The 22476-nt window shown below is 34.9% G+C and overlaps 1 protein-coding gene across 6 annotated transcripts in view; it reads left to right on the top strand.

Moving 5' to 3' along the window:
* Positions 1-22476, top strand: part of USO1 (USO1 vesicle transport factor) — a 75001-nt gene that overhangs the window by 18125 nt on the left and 34400 nt on the right. For 3 of the 6 annotated variants that reach the window (XM_031942773.1, XM_031942775.1, XM_031942771.1), the window contains exons 5-10: positions 3533-3544; positions 11074-11174; positions 17149-17251; positions 17388-17443; positions 19765-19885; positions 20927-21105. In XM_031942773.1, coding sequence (XP_031798633.1) covers positions 3533-3544; positions 11074-11174; positions 17149-17251; positions 17388-17443; positions 19765-19885; positions 20927-21105 — 572 coding nt within the window. The remainder of the gene's footprint in view (positions 1-3532; positions 3545-11073; positions 11175-17148; positions 17252-17387; positions 17444-19764; positions 19886-20926; positions 21106-22476) is intronic. The other 3 variants (XM_031942774.1, XM_031942776.1, XM_031942772.1) reach the window with 1 other exon arrangement.

Here is a 22476-nt window from a genome sequence, read left to right as displayed (position 1 = left end):
GAGAACATCAGAAAAAGGATTAGATGGAATTTGTGATCCTGATATCCTACAGAAGAGACTGTATGTTATGGAGGAAGAAACTTTTAATGAGACAAACAATTTATACTTTCAGTGAAGAAATAATGTAAAAAGTTTGCAAAGTAAGTGCTTTGAATAATCAGAAAAGTTATAAACCAACTCAGATTTTTAAAAGATTAGTATAGGAAGTGGCAGTAAGAACAGATAATTGAGAGTGAGAATAGTTCCAGAGTTTCAAGAGCTTCTGAAATCCAGAATGAATCATAGCTTGTGATAATCATGCTAAGGACAACAAAAAGGATTTGAAAAGGTACTTAGGGGCTAAAAGGAGGAAAAATCAAAGAAAGACTAGAGCTGCTTGGGGTGAATGGGGCTGATGAAGAAGAGAAGGTAGAATTACTAAAGTCTTATTTTGCTTCTGTTTTCTCTACCTAGGAGACTGAGAAGCATAGAACAAAAATGGTTAACAGGGAATTGAAACCCAAGATAAGTGAGGAGATTCTAAGGGTAGCTGCCTTCCATATGTCGAAATCGTCAGGCCTGGACCAAGTATACTACACAGGGTACTGAAAGAACTTATAGATTTGATTGCTTAGCTGCTGTTGGTGATTTATGAAAAATCCTGAAATGTGGGGAAAGGTATCATAGGACTGGAGATGGGCAAATGTGGACTTTATTTTCAGAAAGGAGTAAAAGATTCTTTTAGTTAGAGGCTTGAAGTTGACTCCTAGCAAAAATTCTAGAAAGATAAGTTATGAGTACTTAGAAAGAGAAATAGTGATCACTAAGAATTGACAAGAACCGGTTCATCAATAAAAAAATCAAACCAGACTGAGTTCTTCTACTTTTTGAGCAGGTTTACTAGAATGGGAATAGGTAGGGAAATTTCATGTATTACAGCAGATATCATATGTAGGTATAGATTACATGTAAATGGTTTTCAAAACAGCATTTGTTAGTTTTTATTGTGGATAAGATGGAGACAAGTAAATAAACTGGTTGAGCAGTCAACTTCCCACTCTCCAGAAGTGATGAGAGATGGGTCAGTTTTAATTGTGAAGAGCAGATACATGCAACTGTGTTTCTGATGGTTTCCTAGTCCTTTTTCTCAGTAACTTGGATGAAGGTATATGTGTTGTTATGCTTATTTGTAGATTCCATAAACCAGAAAGGAAACCTAAAATTTTGCATGATAGAATTTAGATACAAAAAAGGGGTAATGTGAGTCAGAAATATAGTCTGAATTTTATAAATTTATAAGGTAATTATGAAATCCTATATTTGGGTGAAAGATGTCACATTGTCAAGTACAAAATGGGGAAGGCATACCTTAGATCAGGAGTGGAGAATGTCCAGCCCACAAAATCATTTGCTCTCACCCTGCCCAGGCAATCACAGGTGACAGCAAACTCCCACTGCTTTAAGCTCTAAGTTCATAATATTATATGGCTTGCAAAAGATGTTATAAATATCCAAATGGCTCTTGGCAGAAAAAAGATTCTTCACCCTTGTCCTAGATAAAAATCTAAGTGCTTTATTACACTACAGGCTTGATATAAATCAACGAATAGGAAAAAAACAAAAACCTTGAGCCCATGACTGTAATCAGTCATAGGCTGCATTAGAAAAAAACATAATGGAATATGTAGGACTCTTCTATACATCTGGTTAGACCTTTCTAGCATATTGATTTCAGTTCTGCTTTGTACATACTGGAAAGGAGTAGAGTTCATCCATAAGCTGGCAATTAAAATCATGAAGAAACAGGAAGTCATGCCATTCAAAATAATACTTAAAAGAATGTGTCAAGCATTTATTAAATATTTATAGCATACTAGACATTGTACTAGGGGTACAAAGAAGAAATTACCCAACCTCAGGGGAACTGGCATATAGTATATTATAAGGAACACTGCGTGTTCACATAGAAGTAAACACAAGATATATAGAACATATGGAGGTGAAGTATCTGAAGGGGGACACTAACTTAAATTCAACATAGGCCTTTTTGTTTGTTATCTTTGAGTGTCTCACCTGGGTTGGAAGTGGAACAGCCATTCATGGGGCTGATCCCAACACTCATGGGCATGGAGCCTCCTCGCCCATTTTTCCAGCCTGGGCTGATTTACCTTTTTGTAAGCATCCTGGTGGAACCTTCCTTTCAGAGACTTGCCATGTTGGTGCTGGGCTTAAGTGAGCCCAGCCACACTGTACTTCAGCCATCTCAATTAAAAGAGTCAAGGGATCAGCTTCTGCCTCCCTCAAGTGTGAATGCCCCCACACCAAAGATCCTTGGAAGGAGGTGGTGTCTGGGTTGGGCCTTGAAGGAACTAGAGAAACCAAGAAGAACTAGTGATATTAATTTAATTTGGAGAAGATGAGAAAAGTTGGAGAGTGGGGACATGGTAGCAGATTTTCAGGATTTGAAGGACTTTTGTGTGGAAGAGAGGGAAAAGTTGTGTTTAAGCTGTAAGGAAAGATTTTTACCTCAATGAAAGGAAAAACGTTTGTTATAGTTAAAGCTTATTGGAACTGGAATTTCTCATCTCTGGGATCAGCAGAATCTGAATTAAAAGGATGGTACTAGAGAGAGTATTCTTGCTCAGGTATAAAGATGTATGTGGTAGGGTGAGCAAGGTCAAACTCACGGCCCTGGGACTGAACCATATTAAAATATAATTGGGAAATGTTTAATAAAGTAAAGAAAAATACAGTACAACTTAGGTAGTGTTACATTTGTGGTTTTCTAAGCCCCTATGTCATCAACTAAAGTTTGATAACAATTCTAATTGACATAGAAGTTCCATTTAAACTTGAGTTACTCTGGTTCTATGATTTGGCTGCATTCGGCCTAGATCTTAAAGGATGGGGGAGGGTTCGAGGCATAGGAAGCAGCATGAGCCAAGTTGAATAAGTTGGTCACATACAGTAGCATAAACTTGTTTGTGTGGACTACAGTGCAATATTAAATAAGGCAGAAAAAGTAGACAAGCACTAGATTGAAGGACTGAGACAAAGGAGTTTGAATTTTAATGACACATGAAAGTTTAGTCACTTAAAAGCAAAGAGCTGCAAAAATAATCTGTTAGGAATTTGTGGGTTAGGGAAGCTATCGACTGCTGTTCCTTAGCTCAATCATTGCCTGTCGGTGCTTTGTCAGAAAGCCAATCCCTGTCCAATTGGTCCCTGGCAGCAGAAGGTAAAGGACATACCGAGTCCACTTGGAAATCTTTCATCCTTTGAAATTTCAGGTTTGAAAAATGTGCTTAGTGGTATGCTGGCCCAAAATCTTGAAAGAATTATTTTGATACCATGTATGGTAGTTGACTAAGTGAATTTGATTTATTTCTTACAACCAACTAATGTACTAATGTAATAGTTTAACAGAGAAATATATATACTTTTTGGAAGTATTTTAAAAGTACTTGTTGTTTGTTCTATGTATGGTGCTACTTAGGTAATATTTATCTATTTCAACCATTTTCTCTTCTTTCTTTTATGTCTACCTTTGCAGATGACATGGAAGGTAAAAGAGATTGTATTTACATATGCATGTTGCTTTTAGGCATAATTTTTGATAATGTAAAAACACTGGTATGTGATTTCCCCCCACCCCCCCCCCATTCTTCAGCTTGTAGTAAAGATCATCATATTGAAAGTTTCTTTATTGCTTAAGAATTTGTTATTGAAGATAGATCTTTAACAAAGTCACTGTTATTGACTGTATTGTAATTCCCAAATTTTATATGTAGACATTTTTGTTCCCTGGGACTCAAGGCATTTATGGAGTGAAAATAATGAGACTCTTGATATTTTGAGTGTTTATTACACAGATTTTTGTGTTTTAGTTTTTTAGTTTTTTGTTTTTTGTTTTTGGCTTGGAAAAAAAAAAAGATTGTCTTAATTCATTTTATTTATATATAATTTTTAAATCTATTGACACATTTTGTTTTGACACAACAGATTGAACCTAGCAAACTCTTGAATAGCTTCTACCTCCAGCCCCCTACAAAGTATAACCTGAATATAATTTATTGTTTACAGAAAAGTGTGATGTTCCTTTAACATCTTCTAAAAAATTATTTATAATCTTTTTTTAATATCATTGTCATTTCCTGATGTGCCCTCCTGTTTTACTTTTTATAGATAAGTACAATCAAATATTGTGGTGATGCTGATTCTGACAGATATATCTTTCAATACTTGTAATTTCCAACCTCTCTGATAGGAGTGAGTTGTGTTTCGTCATTTTTGGGGTGTAAATGTATACTTTAACTTGAATTGTATAATATTAACATGACCATTTAAAAAAAATAGTTAACTGAAAGCATAAAACATCTTGTTTAAGTAGTATGTCAAATCAATTAAGTGTAGTTGTAATTTTTATTTTGATATGGATTAAATGATTTGCTTTGTAAATGAGGAAGGAAATGTTTCAGTCATAAATTGGTTTGAGATGATATTTGAACAAGTACCCAATTCAAGATAAGCTTACAGATGAAAAATAACTTGTTGGTTATGTTTAGTATTTTTTTTAGTGTTGGTGTCATTTTTAAATTATAAATGAGAACTATCTGGAGGTGCAATTGAATTTTTTCTCCAATTTTTTTTATTTTTATTTTTAAGAAAAAATTTTTATCATAGGTTTTTATTTACAAGTTATATGCATGGGATTATGGATTAATAATATTTGTTACCATTTCTACTACTTGAGCCATTGGGTTATTGTGGTTTTTTGTTTTTTTGTTTTTTTTTTAATAGCCTTTTATTTACAGGTTATATGCATGGGTAACTTTACAGCATTAACAATTGCCAAATCTCTTGTTCCAATTTTTCACCTCTTACCCCCCACTCCCTCCCCGAGATGGCAGGATGACCAGTAGATGTTAAATATATTAAAATATAAATTAGATACACAATAAGTATACATGACCAAACCATTATTTTGCTGTACAAAAGAATCAGACTCTGAAATATTGTACAATTAGCTTGTGAAGGAAATCAAAATGCAGGTGGGCATAAATATAGGGATTGGGAATTCCATGTAATGGTTTTAGTCATCTCCCAGAGTTCTTTCTCTGGTAGCTAGTTCAGTTCATTACTGCTCCATTGGAAATGATTTGGTTGATCTCATTGCTGAGGATGGCCAGGTCCATCAGAACTGGTCATCATATAGTATTGTTGAAGTGTATAATGATCTCCTGGTCCTGCTCATTTCACTCAGCATCAGTTAGATATAAGTCTCAGGCCTTTCTGAAATCATCCTGTTGGTCATTTCTTACAGAACAATAATATTCCATAATATTCATATACCACAATTTATTCAACCATTCTCCAACTGATGGGCATCCATTCCGTTTCCAGTTTCTAGCCAACTGCATTGGGTTATTGTTACTAATGATGAAAATAGGTTGCTAAGGAAATACAGGAAAATCTTTTATTTTGCATCTGTTTTTCTTTTTAAAATCTCATTTATATATGCTTTTTGAATGAAATAGATTTTCACAGCACAACTCTCCTGCTGCTTCTAAAAGACCAACCACTCATATTCTGAATCTTTGTCGCAACTCCTAACCTTAAGTGGACATCCAAGTGCTTTGTCTTGGATCATCTCCGTGCCCTCCCTTCCTCCCCTCAGACTTTTAAGGAACTTATCAGTTCCCATGGGCTGAACACTCATCTCTATGCAGGTGCTTTTCCAGATCTATATATCCAGTCCTAATTTCTTTCTCCTTGATTTCTAGTACTGCATGCTTAGCTGCTTATTGGATATTTCTAACTGAATGTCCTATAGGCACCCCTTACTCAATGCAACTAGAATACAATTCATTATCTTTCCTCTGAAATGCATCCCTCTTTTGAACTTATTGGGGAAATGATGGTTTTTCTTTTTCAAGACATTTGTACCATTTTATATTTCTCACTATTAATTAAAAGAATCACAAGTCCATAAGCCAAACATTGAGACTGGATTTATTATCAGAGAAATGAAGATGCACTCCTGTGCATCCAGGATCCATGTGCATGTGGAACTCCTAAAACAAATACAAAAATTTCTGGAAAGATTTCCTATTTCTGGAAAATAGGACAATTCAAGAAGACAAGTTAAGTTGGCTTCAGAGTAGTGTTACTCTTTCTTATTTCACCATTAAACTGTGAGCTCTTTGAGAGGGGGAAGGAGGTGTTTTCTTTGTTTGCTTTTCTTTGTATTCTCAGTGCTTAACACTGTGCCTGGCATGTAGGAGGCCCTTAATGAATACTTGGCTCCATTATATCTCATCAGTTACCAAGTCTTGATGACCACCTCAACATCTCTCCATCCTTATCACTATTTTGGTTCAGGACTTCATCACCTCTCATCTGGATTATTGCTGCTATCTCCTAATTGATCTTCCTGAGTCTTGGTTTCCCTCTTCTCCAATCCATCTTTCACATAGCTGACAAAGTGATCTCCTAATGTATAGGATTGTTTATTTTAATCCCTCCATATGTTCTATCTCATATACAAGGTGACTCTTAGTTGTTTTTTGGAAAAAATAATAAACTCCTGCTTGACATTTTAAAATTTTTCACAGTGTACCTTCAGGTGACCTTTCCAGACATGGATGTGTTCTATGGTCCAGCCACATTAGCCTTATTGTTATTTCTCATACTTTTATATATTCTATTTTCTTTGTTCTGTTTTCTGCCCCTAAATTGCCTTCTACTTTATTTTGGTTAGATGTACTTAGATTTATTTAGGTTGTTTCCCTAAATAGAATGTAAGCCCATTGAAGGCAAGAAAGTACTCTTTATTTTTCTCTTTCTAACTCCAGTGTCAAGAACAGTGCCTGGCCCGCAGGTGTTTCATGAACATAGAATCCAGGATCATCTGCAGCTTCAAAAGGAAATATAATGAAGTCCTGCCTTCTGCCTATCTGGCAACGATGACAAAGATCTATTTTGCATGAAAGCATATAGTGTATAGAAACTTATGCTAATAATAATGAAGTGCTAAGAAAGATAAGCAGCTAATAGGTTACTTGAACTCAGGGATTTTTTTAACACACCCATTGATAAGTTTGTATAGGTGACTTAAAATATATTTTACATAATTAAATTAAAGAGAAGCTCAAACCCAGGTCTTCAGGTTCAAACCTTTAATTGGTAAAAATCAATAGAGGTATACAATATGAAAATGAATGCTTGCTAAAGGTGTTTTCCATTGTGTGGATGGGGCACATTACAGAATTAAAGTGGAAGAGATTTCTTATAGATTGTAAGGTTTCCCATATGCTACTGTTTGTATCACACTATCCTGTGATAGTTTGGATAATAATGTAAAATACAGGAATTTCATTCCCAAATGAGCCATTCTATATCTTTTCAGGCCACCTCTCCCACTTTCTTCATCAAAGACTTTCACCTTATATTTCACTGAAAAAATAGAGACCATTCCATCACATGCTTTTTTCTTTCCAAGTTTACATTTGAAATACCTTAACAGCTTGTCCTATTCTTTTCATTTGCTCCTGCAGCAGAGAATGAAGTAGCCCATTTAACCAAGTCAGCCATTTTGTTTGTGCACTTAATCACATCCTCTGTAGGGATACAAAGAAAGTCGAAAGGCAGTCTATTTCCAGTAGTTCCTAGTCTGAGGATAAATTGAGAGTAATAGCTAAGGGGGGGAGGGCACTAAAATTGTTCACCTTGACCTGATTCCACCATCTCTCCTTTCAATATCCTTGTCAACTCTTCCCTTTAAAGTCAGCCTCTGAAATCTGGCTTCCATACTTAATTTTTTTTAACTTTAAACTCCGCTTTCCAAGCTTTTTATTATTAAGTCAGATGGCCTTTCCCCAGCATATTGTCTCTTAGCTTAGCCATAGCATTTGACACTGCTCACCATGTCTCCCTCCTCTTCCAGAGATTCCTTTCTTAGATGTCTGTGATATACACCAGTTGCTCTGGGGTCTTGTCATTTCATTGTGTGGAAAGCTTCTTGATAAGGAAATGTCATTGATTTGGATCTGTAGTTTACATATAAGGGATGTCTAAGGGTACTAATAGTACTGACTCTTGGCTGAATACGGAGTTTGTGCAAGAGGCAGTTTTTGAACTCAGATCTTCATGAATCCACCATGTACTTCCTCTCTCTCAATATAATGTCATAAACAAACCTTTGTACCTTAATTGGACATTCATTATTTTTAGGATTTGCTCTTCTTACTAGTAACATTAGTTCCATCTTGCCTCTTAATTCTTGCTTTGCATGTGGTAGAACATTTTGAAATCCTAACAATTCTTTTGCCTGCTGTGTAAAAGATTTAAGCAACCACAGCAGATGAGAAAATTGGACAACTTCTCAGCCATTTAATAGAGACATTAAACCACCAGTATTCAAAAGCAAATCAAAAAAAAAATCATGGAAGATCAAAAATAGTGGCAGCCAAATGGCACAGTGGATAGAAGGAAGACTGGCCTGAAGTCAGGAGGACCTGAGTTCAAATTCAGCTTCAGACACTTATCAGCTATGTAAACCCGGGCAAATCACTTAATACCAATTGCTTCCCCCCCCAAAAAAAAAAATAAAAAATAAACATTGTTGGATTGTCCACTTTTTTTTTTGGATGACATAATCCTTAGGCCCCTTGTATTAGTCTAAACAATGGAACATATAGCAGTATTGTGTTTTTTTAAAACTTTTTGTGTTCAGAAGAAAAGTTATTTTTGAAGGGAAAATTTTTAAGGTTTTGAGAAAGTTGAAGTTGGTAGAGGCAAGAAATTTTATGGAGACTATTTTTGAATTAAAATTTTTTAAACATGTTTGATCATGAGCTATTTTGTTTCATTTTGGTGCTTAGTTTTAATTTCTAGAAAACAAGATAAGCATTGTGTTTTTTTAGGTACTAAATGAACAATACAAAATAGTACTTAGTTAATACTGTTTTCTGTGGTTCCTCCTCTTCTCCCCCCCCCCCCCACTCCGCCTTCTTGCTTATTCTTTTCTCTTTGAAGAACCTCTTCTGTCATCAGTTACATATAATTGTTTTCCCTAATTTAGGGATGTTTGCTCATTTCCATAGCATGCTAATGTTAAATGTCACACTTGGGGGAAACTCTCCAGTATAATCTTATTTGAAATGGCAGGTTGAAAAATAGGAATAAGGGTTTTGATAATGTTTATTTTATATTCTCAGTCTAAGGCTTTCAGTTAGTTGAATTAAAATAAACATTTTCAATGATTCTAAGATTTTTTTATATCTGTAGAGAAACAATTGCTCAAAGAAAGCAGAGTTAAATGTAGTATTCTTAAATGATAATGTTAGACAGTGAATACTATAAAATTAACATACTTTTGAAAAGCTGATAAACAATTGATAGATACTTTTTATTGCCAGAATTGCAGTCAACAAGATTTCAGGTCCTTTCTATATTCCAGGTAGTGTAATAAGGACTGGGAATACAAAGAAAGGCAAAGTAACAGTCATGGCTCTTGAGAGTACATTTAAGGAAAGAGACAATATGTATTCATGTATTCTCTATAAAATAGAATATGTCTAGACCCTAGCTGCTGCTGCTTCTTTTTTTTTTTTTTTAATTTTCCATAGATATTTATTCTTTTCTGAATTTTATAGATATTTTTCTGTGATGTATTTTGTAGATGTTTCTTCTACTGGGGGAGAAACATTCCATAGTGTTCTTCCTCTTTAATTGTTTTCTAATTATCCTGTATATAGCTTCTTTGTTTGCTTCTTGTATCCCCACATCAAATTGCAAGTTCCTTGAGAGCAGGGATTATCTTTTATTTCTTTTTGTATCCCCAAGGCTTAGCACAGTATCTAACTGTTGGTCACAACCCTCTATGAAGTCTTGTAACTGAAAGGTGAGGGAAGGATGTGAAATTATGATTCGTTATCAGTAATTGATTTGTATACCTGTTTTATTTTCCAATGTCTGGGGTCATAAATATCTGAAGTGAAAAGGATTGCACATGGGAAAAGTTTAAGATGCCCTACTCTAAAGTATATGGAAAGTCCTCTGAAAGGAAAAGATTAATATGTGCACCCGGAAAGGCTGCTTGGAGTGGGTGAAATTTGAGCTGAATCTTGAAAGAAATCGGGGAACCTAAAGTGTGCAAGTGAGGTGGTATATAATCTGCTTTTTAACCCTTAGACATTTAATGACTGAACTATTAGGAGGTATATCCAGTCATAACAACTGTCTTAAAAATGTGTTTATTTTGTTTTTGTATCATTTCCAGATATATATATATATATATCCCCTTTCTTCCTGACTCCCCACTCCACTTACCCTTGTTAAAAAGAATTAAAAACTGAGGGGGAAAAGCACTAACCCAATCTGAACTATATTCACTGTTCCATATCCATGTTTCTCTGACTCTGTACTTAAGGGCAGAGCTGTTCCTTTCTTTGGGATCAGGCTTTTTTGTTATAAAGCATTCAGCTTCCAGGGATTGTTTTTGTTGTTGTTTATGTTTGTTTTTAATTTTTATTTTGTATAGTCATTGCATATATTCATTTCCTGGAACTGTTTATTTTATTCTTCATTGGTTCTTATAATCCTTCCCTTATTGCTTTAAGGTCTTCATATTGTTTTGTTTTTTTTAACAATGTAGTAATATTTCATGCCTATTTCTCTTCATATAAGTCATTCCCTACTCAGTGGATATCTAACTTTGTTGGTATAAAAAGTTTGCTATAAATATTTTGATGTGCATGAAGCCTTTGTGATTTTTATCTTTTGGGGGAGTATTCTTAGTAGTGGAATCTCTGGGTCGAAGAATATGGACTTAAATGTGTTCTTAGAAGGTAGAAATGTTTAAGGAAACCTGAAGAGTGCATATTGAATGAAAATTAAATCCAAATTTTAAATAAAAAAAGTTATTTGCATTTGTGGAAGTACTATGATTGAAAGACTGGACACTTATTAATAGAATTATATTTTTCATAATTACAATACCAAATGTATGATACTTTTAATGGCTGAATAAAAAAAAAAAGCTTTAAGATAATTTAGCACCATACTGAAGTATTTTTTATTTGAATATTACAGAAGACAATTCTTCAAAACAGAGTGATGATTTGGGAGGCCAATTTACAGAAATTTTCATTAAACAGCAAGAAAATGTCACACTCCTTCTATCCCTCTTAGAGGTGAGTCAACACCTTATACATTTTGATTTTGGGGAATTTAGAGGCAATGTCATTTGATACATAGACATTTAACATTTTATCAGTGTCTGGTGCCACTCTACATAATGTAGTTCTTCTGTCTCTGTCTGTCAGTTGTTATTGCATTATTTGAAGTCCATTGTTGCTTATCATGTTTCTGACACTCCTCATGTATGTTTGTGGTCAAGCATTTAACTTTCCTTGAATTTCAATTTCTTCCTCTTTAAAAATGAGAAGGTTGGACTAGATGGTTCCCAAGGTCCTTTCCAATCATACCTATGTTCTTATCTTAATATTTGTGTTTTTAAAATCGCAAGAAGCACAATCTTGATCCATCCTTTCTGTATATTTTAAATGTGTTTCTTGTTAACAGCAAATTGTAATAGTTTGTTTTCTTACCCATTCTTCTATGTCTTTTATTGATAAATTTAATCCCTTTACATTTAAAGTTACAATTGTTGAAGTTTGTGTCTTTGATTAGCTACTTGAATATGTATGAATATTAAGTTTACCTTCTTTCTTAAGTTAAAACTTAGCCTCCACGCTTTTGTTTATGCAATTCTGAATCTTGTCTCCCCTTTCTCTTCCTGTTGCCTTTTTTGAATCTCAGGCACTTCTTCCGTGCCCTTACTTATTTCTTACTCCTAGTTTGCTTCAGGATTTATTCTCAGACATGATAGTTTTAGATAAAGAAATCAAAGTACAGTGTGAAGTATATCATAAACCTAGTATCAAGTTTCAGGTCTGCTCTTCTGAAGTGTCCAACTCCCTCAGTAGTTGGCTGGGAGACTTGGCCCACTCCCTTCCATGGGCAAGGGGTTGCATGCATGTTGATAGCACGGATTTTTCTTTGTTCTTCCTCTTGATGAGGTTTAGATTTGAGATACTCAAATGAAATTTGTTTCTGGTGGCCAGGGAGTTAAATAAGGTCTAGTGGCTAGGTTCAGGGTTCAGGCTCCCCTTCAACCCCTCAGGATTCAGCACAAACATAAGTTCTTTGTAAAGGTATTTATAGACCCCCAAATCTAGATTGATAAAAGAGGTTTATTATGGGGATTGGAAATAAGGTTAAAGTCTGGTTAAGGAAATAGGTGAGGGTGAAGAGAAGATGGCACTGGAAAAAGTATTCCAGTGGGAAGAGGCCCTTGTCATGCCAAGCATAGGGCTGGCATGTTTGGAACTTCTGCAAAGAGTACTTTGGCTCTTTTATAATAGGGAGCTTTGGCTACAAGCTGAAGGGAGCTCGTGGGTAGAGTCCCAAATTGGCTCCTCCCTGGGTTTCAGCTCAGAGCTGGAATTTGAATTGAATTCAATGGGTTTCAGGACTGAGCCGGCCTTGCCCAGATAACAAAAATGATGCCATTTGTCCTTAGGGCGGGGTCCCTCCTGAAGCAGAATTGAAGGAGATTTTCAGAGTTCCCTCTTCACTCTCAATTTTCTGTCCTGTTAATCCCAAAGTCAGGGGGAGAAATTGAGACTTGTTTACCTCTTGTTTTGAGCCCTTACTAGTTATTATCTAGAATTCTCATTTCATTTCTTTCTCTCCACATCTAAGTAGACACCCTAGCTGGGTATCTGAAATATTGAATTACTAATAAGATTTTTCTTTCTGAGATACTCCTTTCTTATACTTATTATGGTCTTGATTTTACTCTTTAGAAAAAAATTTAAAAATCAAACCAAGATATACTGATCATATTTATGGTTTCACATACTTAATTTTTGTTCAAGTTAGTTATGTCCCAATTAATAGAATTGAAAAAAAAAAAACCTTAAGATTCTTTGGCCCATTGATGTTCTTGCTTATTCTCTTTTGTTGTGAGACTTTTAACAATAGAAGGACCAGGTGTGATAACTGATGCAATAAATTTTACTTTGAAATAAAAATTTTCATCCTATATCACTATTTTCTTTGCTTTATGGATTTTTTTTAAAAATGCACATTGTCAGTTGACACAATTGACACTTGATTCTTTGAGGTATTAATAAATCCAATTCTTGCTAGTATCAAAATAGAAAATCAAATAACAAATAGAAATATGCTACTCCTTGGTCCTGCATACATTTAAGTCCCTTTCTTTTCCTAGCTAAATGAAAAATCATTTCTTAGTTTTCCATTATTATTTTAAAACAGTAACTTTTTTTTTTGTTTGATCAGTGTGTAAATAAATATCTTGCTGAATAGAATTGGAGAAAGTCACAAAACTATGCTTATTGGAGCCACTACAGATTTATTTTAAATAATTTCATCTGGCTCTTACTGCAGCAAGGCAGTCCTTTTATACTTCCCCAAACAATTATCTTTCTCAACCAAGCAGCTGTTCCTTACCTTTTTAATCCCTCCTCCAGTCTCCCATTGTACCTTCCTTCCATCCCCTGACATTCTCCCTGCTAAGAAAATTGCCTCCTACTTTACCAAAAACACTGATGCTCCCTTCTCTCCCTCCTTCCTCACCTTAAAATACTGAGATGTCTTCCCTTATTATCTTCTCTTTCACTCCTGTTATGCATGAAAAAGCTGCTTTTCTTGCTGGGGTTAATACTTTTTCATACACCTTTGTGTATTCCAGCAGCTAGTCTCCACTAGCCATCCCTACTCACTCCTTATCAGTCTATATTGCACATACATGTACTCTGCTATTCCCATTTTCAGAAAGCTCTTTCCTGATCTTTCCTTCCTATTGGCTATCATTCTTCCTTGTTGGCCTTTTGTCTCTTCTTTCATTTCTTAATGCTGAAGTTTGACTTCTGATTTCATCATTAAATGAAACTGCTTTCTCCAGCGTTATCACAATTGGGTCACAAGTGAAATTCAGCACAAGAGAGGTGTGTTTTCTCTGAGCAGTATAATAGTGAATTTTCAGGGGTACTACCTGCTCATAACACAGGTCTAATGGCCTGTCTCAGTTTAGTCAGAGATAAAGAGGTGAAGTTGCAGAGCCTTTTTCTAAGCATAGAACAGCGAATAAAATGGAGGAAATCATATACTATTGGTTAAAGACTTGGCAACATCAGGAGATGAAAAATCATGATTGGTTACATTGAGAAGAGTTTCATATTCACACTTGTGGAATTGGAACCATACCCTCTCTGTCTTAAAAAGATACTTTATAGATTTATGCGACCTAGTCGCAAGACCATTGCTAGTGGACCAGGGATAGCAGACTCCTTGGAATCAGGGAATGAGATCAAAGACTACTTTTAACTGGACACTGATGAAACAAAGATGGTGCAAGGTCAGCTTGTCTGCTTTCAAGAAGTGCACAAGATGACAGTTTCTGAGGAGCACAAAGGGATTTGCAGGTGGTGTTAAGATAACATTTCCTCTCAATTAAAATGTTTTATGAGAGCATTGAACTTCTAAAATAAGTGTAAAGATTTTTTTGACGTAACAGTAATCATAATAAACATCTAACTGTGAGAGATGGATGAACTTGTGAGCTTCTATACTCAAAGACAAAAAAGAATATAAAATGTGTTTGTAGAATAGAATCAATTATAGATTGAAATAAAAATATTAAACACAGGATCGATATTTAATTTTCACAATTCCCACATCTAATGGCCTTTTCTCATTCCTTACCCTTATTAACTTAGGCCAAGTCTTTACTATCCATTTTCTTTTGCTCATGTGTATTCTTTTCCCTTTAAGTTTTTGTGATACTTATGTTGTTGCTCAACTATTTCAGTTGTGTCTGTGTGGGATGGGGTGCTGGAACTCCCTTACCCAAATTTAGTTCTTGCAAGAAATGAGCCAGCACACTCAGGAGGCAGGGTATGGCCCAGCACAGAAGCAGAAGCTGGGTTATATAGCCAAAAAGCTGCAGGCTTCTCTTCTCTTCTCTCTTCCCCACCCCCCTTACCCTGTTAATTTTTAAATTTCATTGGTTAGACTGAATTCTTCAGGAACATGGAAGGGACCATTGACCAGTGTATATCAATGTCTCCTTATTTGGCATGAGCAGATTCCATTAATGGTCACATGATATCTAGGAACCTGAAACTTAGGCCTAGGGTCTGATCTACTTTACCCTATAGGCTCTGAGAAATCTTTACTTGTCCCACTCATGTCTGACTCTTCATGACCCTGTTTGGGGTTTTCTTGGCAAAGATACTGGAGTGGTTTGCCATTTCTTTCTCCAGCCCATTTTAAGGATGAGAAAACTCAGGCAAACTAAGTTAAGTGACTTGTCCAAGGGCACATAGGTAGGTAAGTGTCTGAGGCTGAATTTGAATTTAGAAAGCTGAGTTTTTCTAAATTCAGTCTTGGCACTCTGTGTACTGCATCACTGATTCTTCTACTAGAAATCCAGCCAATATGTTCTCTTTGCTGAGCCCCAGTCCCATGTACCAACTCTCCTTTGGCATCCTAAATAGGATGCCTTAATTCAAAATATCCATCTCTTTTTAGTTTCCATATCACTCTTGAGAGTAACACAGTCTTCCCAGTCACTCAGGTTTCCAATCTTTTACTCAAAGACTTCTACCAATTCCTTTTATGACATAGACATGGTACTGATATCTAAAACAGGATGAAAACAGAGAAAGAAATTATAGACCAATTTTCCTAATGAATATTGATGCAAAAATCTTAAATAAAATATTAGCAAAAAAAAAAAGATAATACACCATGACCAAGTAGGATTTATACCAGGAATGTAGGGCTGGTTCAATATTAGGAAAACTACTAGCATAATTGACTACATCAATAACCAAACTAACAAAAACCATATGATTATCTCAGTAGATGAAGAAATTACATTACCTAACCTTCAGGTTGTTCTTATTCTTACTTGTTATCCTTGTTTGTTATGTACCTTCTAGAGCTCTACGTTTGGGGCGCCAAATGTGTCTGGATTAGCTCTCAGGAGGATCTTGGTACCATCCCTAGTCCTTGGTCTTAGAGAAGGAGTGATGAGGCGAGACTCACGTGGATGGTCAAACATGGAGTCCATTTATTCCAAATTCTCACCCTTATATACCCTAATACCCTCATATATCCAAAGCAACACTGGACATGCTGGACAACATAAACAACTTGCTATTGTGTGTAGATGACTGTCTGGTAGGCTTGGAGAGCTAGGGAAAAAAAAGCTGGAAACAGTGGAGTGCCATATATAAAAGTTGGGGAATCTTCCCTGGGAGCCTGAAAAGAAAACGTGCCCCAAACTACAGCAGACAGAGGATGAGGAAGAGAGCCCTTAGAGCTTACTTTGTTAGGATATTCTTCCACTCTTCTTGTCATTGAACTCTTTGAATTTAGGTTTTGTTTTCTTATATGTCTTATTTCCTCTAGTGCAGGAGACTGCCCCTAGGAGACCTTATTCTGTCATCTTCCCAGGATTTTGTTATCTTAAAAGAGCAGAATTTTAGTACTAACAATTGGGAAGACTTTCCATTCATTACTCTCTTTGTGGAATAATTTGACAGAAATCAGGAAAACTCAAATGGAAAAATAGGGGAGATGGAATCTCCCTTCTCCCCATAGAAAAATTCCACTCTGGATGCTAGGAATAAAAGTATTCCTTAGTAAATTACCAGACATTACAACCTACTTTGGAAAAGGAAGCAAAACATTGACATAAGTATTAATGTATTAGACTTTTTAAGATGTTTTCTACATAAATTTAACCATTATAACAAGGGAGATTGTGAATTTTATATCTGAACAATAATTGTACAGTTAAAGCATGTTGATCTTAAGATGTACCATTTCTAGAAATACTTTCTGCTATTTATCTCATTTCTACAGTTCTTTTTTATCTAGTCAGTAATAAATTGCTAGTTTCAGTTAGTGCTCTGTGTCCCTTTATCAATGTCCATTGACTCACAAATTAGTTTTTTAAAATTTGTTTAAAGATATTTTAAGTACCATATTTTTATATACTATGATCAATTTAAAACATTTTTTTCTTGTCTAAAAATACATATAAGTATTTTATATTCTATATTGCAGGAGTTTGATTTCCATGTTCGTTGGCCTGGAGTGAAGCTTCTTACCACACTTTTAAAACAACAGGGGCCACAGGTGCAGCAGATTATTCTCGTCAGTCCTATGGGTAAAACACTTGCATAATTTCAGATTATAAAAATGTTTGAAAATGGAACTGTAAAAGTAGGTTCATTTTTGATACTTTGTTTCACTTTTTAAGATGTATTTTTTGGATTACAAATCACATAATTTGCTTATTCTAGGTGTTTCAAGATTAATGGATTTGCTTGCTGATTCCAGGGAAGTTATACGTAATGATGTAAGTAAGCAAGGATTCAGGAGACTGAAGTTAGTTAAATTTTATTTCTTGATATCATTTAAAAAAACAATCCAGGAACCTAAAAGCTTCTGAACTTGATTTGTAATTTTGCATGAATTCAATAGGAGAGAATGATCATCTAGTTTTTGGTTTTGGTTTTAGTTCCATAAAGGATAATATAGAACACATTGTTTCTTTGATTCCTTTTTATACAGATATTTATTTTAACCAGAATATTTATTGCCATATAGTTCCGTAGAGCAAAGCTTCTTAAACTGTATGTCATAATCCCATATAGCAAGGGTGGGGAACCCTCCCTTCACACAATCAACCACAGGCAAAGATGAGCTGAAAGCTAGGTAGAACCATCTTCTACTGCTTGAGTTCTAGTAGTCAGTTACTTTGTATGGCCTGCAATTGATATTATAAATATTCAAATGGCTCTTTGCAGAAAAAAAGGCTCTCTATCCCTGCCATTTAGGTCACGTAATTGAATGAGAGAATCACAAGAAATTTGGCAACAGTAAAAGATTTCTGAATTCAGTGAACAAAAATTTATTTAAAATCAAATGCATAATGATTCCAAAATGATTCTGGCAGTGGTTGCTTTGTGTTGCATCATACAATTTCTCTGCAACCTTGGTTCTGAACATACAGCATGTGCATTTTGCACGTTTTGTGCATGCACAAATACTGCCAGAAACACCTTGGCTCAGATTTGAGTTGAGATGGTATAAAAATTTCTCAGGCAAAATGGGGTTGTGAGTAGAAAAAGTTTAAGAAGCCCTGCAGTATAGCACGTCAGCCTTTTCTGAAAAATAATGCCAGTATAGTGTTATGTCCATTCCTTTCCCCACAATACAAAGGAGGACCCTGTGGACACTGAAGTGTATGAGCTAATGTCAAGAACTTATCAATATAGGGGTTTTGCCCAGATTTAGAGTTCTTAGAGTCATATAGATTTTGACATGCTCTAGTCTAGGCCATTGGAATATATGTAGTTGAATTTATTAAGGCTTGAGTATTTTACTGATTTGATTTTGAACAATTAGCATAATTTGCTTAAAAGTATGGTCACTGTCTATTATACCTTCAAAGATTTACATATAAGACTTGTCTTTTATTATATACATTAATGTAAAGACTCTTGAATGGTTTTCTTTGTCATTATTTGGTATTACCAGATAATGTTCTTTCTTTCATGTGTAAGAGTGTGTGTGTGTGTGTGTGTGTGTGTGTGTGTGTGTGTGTGTAAGAGAGAGAGAGAGAGAGAGAGAGAGAGAATTTTAAAACCTCAAGGGATTTTAAACCATCTCATCTCTACCTGCTTATTTTACAATAACAAAGCTGTGGCCCAGAGAGAATAAATGATTCAGCTAATTAATGACCAGTAGGGTTTATAACAGATTTTTGGAGTTGACATAAGGAATTTCAGTGGCCACTTTTACATCTTATTTCACAGTGGCCTTTGCTTAAAGTGAGGGGCATCTTGATAATGCCTGAGACAACCCATTCAGCTTTTTGATTTTATTGCTTTAGGTTTAAATTTTCTTATTTGCAACTTTCACTCATTGTTTTTATCTCTGCCCTCTGTGATTCATTTTTTCTCAGTAATTTTGCCTTATTTTCCATGGCTAATATCAAACAGGTTATTGGCAAGATATGTAGATTCTTTGCATTATTTATTAAATTCTACCAAAACAAACCTCTAAGCAGCATTTACTTGATGCCTCTTCCATTTGGAAACTCCTAAAATATTTAAAGACAGTTCTTGTGTTCCTTCTAATTTTTTTTCTTCAGAACCAACAATTCCAGTTCCTTTCCTTGCTAGGGTATGAACTTGAGCCCCTTTATTGTTCTGGTTCCCTTCCTCTGAAACTGTTCCAACTTATTAACATCCTTCCTAAACTGTGATGAAGATAACTAGTCTACTGTGGACTAATAGGACTACACACAAATCACTTGGGCACACTGTTGGTGACATGTAGTCATTAACTTAGTCTCATGGTATTGCTCACACTATAACCATGTAGTCAGGTCCTTAATTTTCATGTGTAAAACTTTTTTCTGTTAACACATAGTTTGAAATACAATGTGGCTTTCCATGAAATTATCTTTTATTGCTTATAAATAGCTGTATAACCTTTATTTAAAGGCTTGATAATCTCTCTGGTCCTTAGTTTTCTTGTCTGTTAAAATGAGGACATTAGACTAAATAATTTCTGAGACCTCTTCCAGCTCTTGTATAATGTTATGATTTTGAGTGGCTCTCATTTCCTGTTAATAAGCCATTAACCATTCTTTTCCCTATTCCCTACTAGGGTGTCTTATTACTGCAGGCATTGACAAGAAGCAATGCAGCAATCCAGAAAATTGTTGCTTTTGAAAATGCTTTTGAGAGGTTACTGGACATCATCACAGAGGAGGGAAACAGTGATGGAGGTATGGTACGAACAAGTTAAATCTGCAGTCTTGTCACCTGTTTAGATTTGGTATAAAATATAAATAGTTATTAGAAATGAAAAAGTAATATATATATATATATATATATATATATATATTATAAAAGATGAATGCATGTATTTTTAGGTCATGTCAGAAGCCAAGTTTGTACCTCCTTTTTCTCTTTTAATATAAAATACTATATCCATTGTAGAAAAGTATAATTGCCTGTTGTACTAGAGGCTGGTGAACAGAGGCTAAAAAAAGTAAAAGCCAAAAAGGTAATACATTAATAAATAGAGTAATTTGTTTTAAAAAGTACCATATGTAATAACAGCAGCTAGGTAGTTCAGTAGACAAGGCTCAGGCAGGCACAGGTCCAGTTCAAATTTGGACTCAGATGCTAGCTGTGTGACTATGGGCAAGGTGTTTTAACTCTAATTCACTGGAGAAAGAAATGGCAAACTATTCCAGTGTCTGCTAAGAAAATCCCATGGACAGTATTGGCATGATATGGTTCACAGGGTCATGAAGAATCAGACACAACTAATATAGTAACACTAAAAAAGGTAAGACCAGAGGTTGAACTCTTTAAAAATATTCAGAATAACTGAATATTATAATACTTGCTGGTTAAATATTTTGGAAATAGCATTGAGGAAAAAACATTCCTTTTATAAAGCTGTGAACAATGAAAGGATGGAAATTTTTCTATCCTGTTTTAGTTCCTAATAATATGGAATTTGCAATTCTATTTCATATCTCAAGTGGGGAAACACCCCCTTGTTACCATCTTTGTCCTATTAAGTATTTTATATGGTGCCAGCTACCTCTTCCCCTTAGCAAGTAGGATACTATTTTGTAAAATGTTGCCATATTAGAGCTTATAATAGGTTTGATGAATAGGAAAAAGAAAGAAAACTTAGAAGATGTCATAACCAAAATGATAGTACAGCTCAGTATCTGCCTGATAGTGTTTGCAGGCAAAAATGCTTCAGAATTTTCTTTCAGGTCTTAACTTCAACAAGTTTGTCTTTTCAGGTATAGTAGTTGAAGATTGTCTCCTCCTGCTTCAAAATTTGTTAAAGAACAATAATTCCAATCAGAATTTTTTCAAAGAAGGTTCATACATTCAGCGTATGAAACCTTGGTTTGAGGTTGGTGATGACAATTCTGGCTGGTCTGCACAGAAAGTGACTAATCTTCATCTGATGCTTCAGGTAAAATGTTTTGTTTTATTTTATTTTTTTTGCTGAGGCAGTTGCACTTAAGTGACTTGCCCAGGGTTACACAGCTAGGAAGTGTTAAGTATCTGAGGTCATATTTGAACTCAGGTCTTCCTGACTTCAGGGCTTGTGCTCTATCTACTGCGCCACCTAGCTTCCCCTTTTATTTTGTTTTTTGATACAAATATGGTAGGAACTTTGGTATCTCTTTTCAGAATAAAGTATATGACTGTGCTTATGGTGATTATTGATAGAATTTTACAATAAAGAATAGATTAATCCTTTGTTTTAATTTTATAGATAGGATTTCTTGACTTGGAAAAAATAGCTAAAAGCTAAAAGCCTCTCATACTCTAAAGTCCAGTAAAGAATTTTCAGCTCCAGCATTTACCTGATCATATTCTATTTAAAAGTTTATTACAGATACTTAAGGTTATAATGCTAATTTACAACATAGCATAGTAGAAACCGTAAATCTAGAATAATGTAGTAACTTTTGTCTCAAGTATTTGTAATACTTCTTTCAGGCTGGACCTAGAGATCTAATGGTAGAGCTAATAGTACAATCCAGTTTTTCTGAATCTCTCTCAGATTAACAACTATTCATTAAGCATTTGTTCAGTGTTCTTTCCATTGCACATAGTTGTTGTTTGTGAAAAGAAACTTGTGTATAATTAGAAGTGGATGATTTTCTAATTTGAACCATTGGGTTAAATTCCATAAAAATATATTAATTCCATAAAAATGCTTACTGAAGCAATGCATTGTGTTAGGCACTGCAGATATAAAGATTATAAACAACAAGATGCTTTTGATTGCTCTCTCTGCCTCCTGTCACCTTACCCCAGTCTCTCTTCCATTCATCTGTCCAGTGGGTTTTCCTGATGTGCAAATTCAGCCCTGTTACCTCGTTTTCAGTAAATTCTAGTGGCATCCTGTTACCTTCAGGAGCAAATCTAAAATTTTGTTTGGCTTTAAAATTTTTTATAATTTGTCCCTTTCTACCATTCCAATCTTTTTTACATTTTATTTCCTTCTACATATTCTGATCTTTCTGTTCCTAACATAAGACCCTTGGTCTCCCAACTCCACTTATTTTTAACTGATTTTAGTGAGTGTATCTTGACATGTACATAAATAGCTTTAATAAATGTCTAAGTAAACTGGAGAATAGAGACAGGTAGGAAAGTAAGAGATTGCATCTGACCAGGTATATTATGTGAATTAGTTCTTGAAGGAAGAAAATTATTTCATCAGGTAAAGATGTGGAAGAAGAGGTGGGAGAAGATGTGCTAGGCATAATGGGAATGACTGAGCAAGAACACAAAAGCAAGAGAGGCTGGACTGAGCATAAGAAATCTGTAG

This window comes from Sarcophilus harrisii, chromosome 6, assembly GCF_902635505.1.
Source record: "Sarcophilus harrisii chromosome 6, mSarHar1.11, whole genome shotgun sequence".
NCBI lineage: Eukaryota > Metazoa > Chordata > Mammalia > Dasyuromorphia > Dasyuridae > Sarcophilus > Sarcophilus harrisii.
Note: the sequence above shows the minus strand (reverse complement) of the source record. Positions and strands in the feature narration are given on the sequence as shown.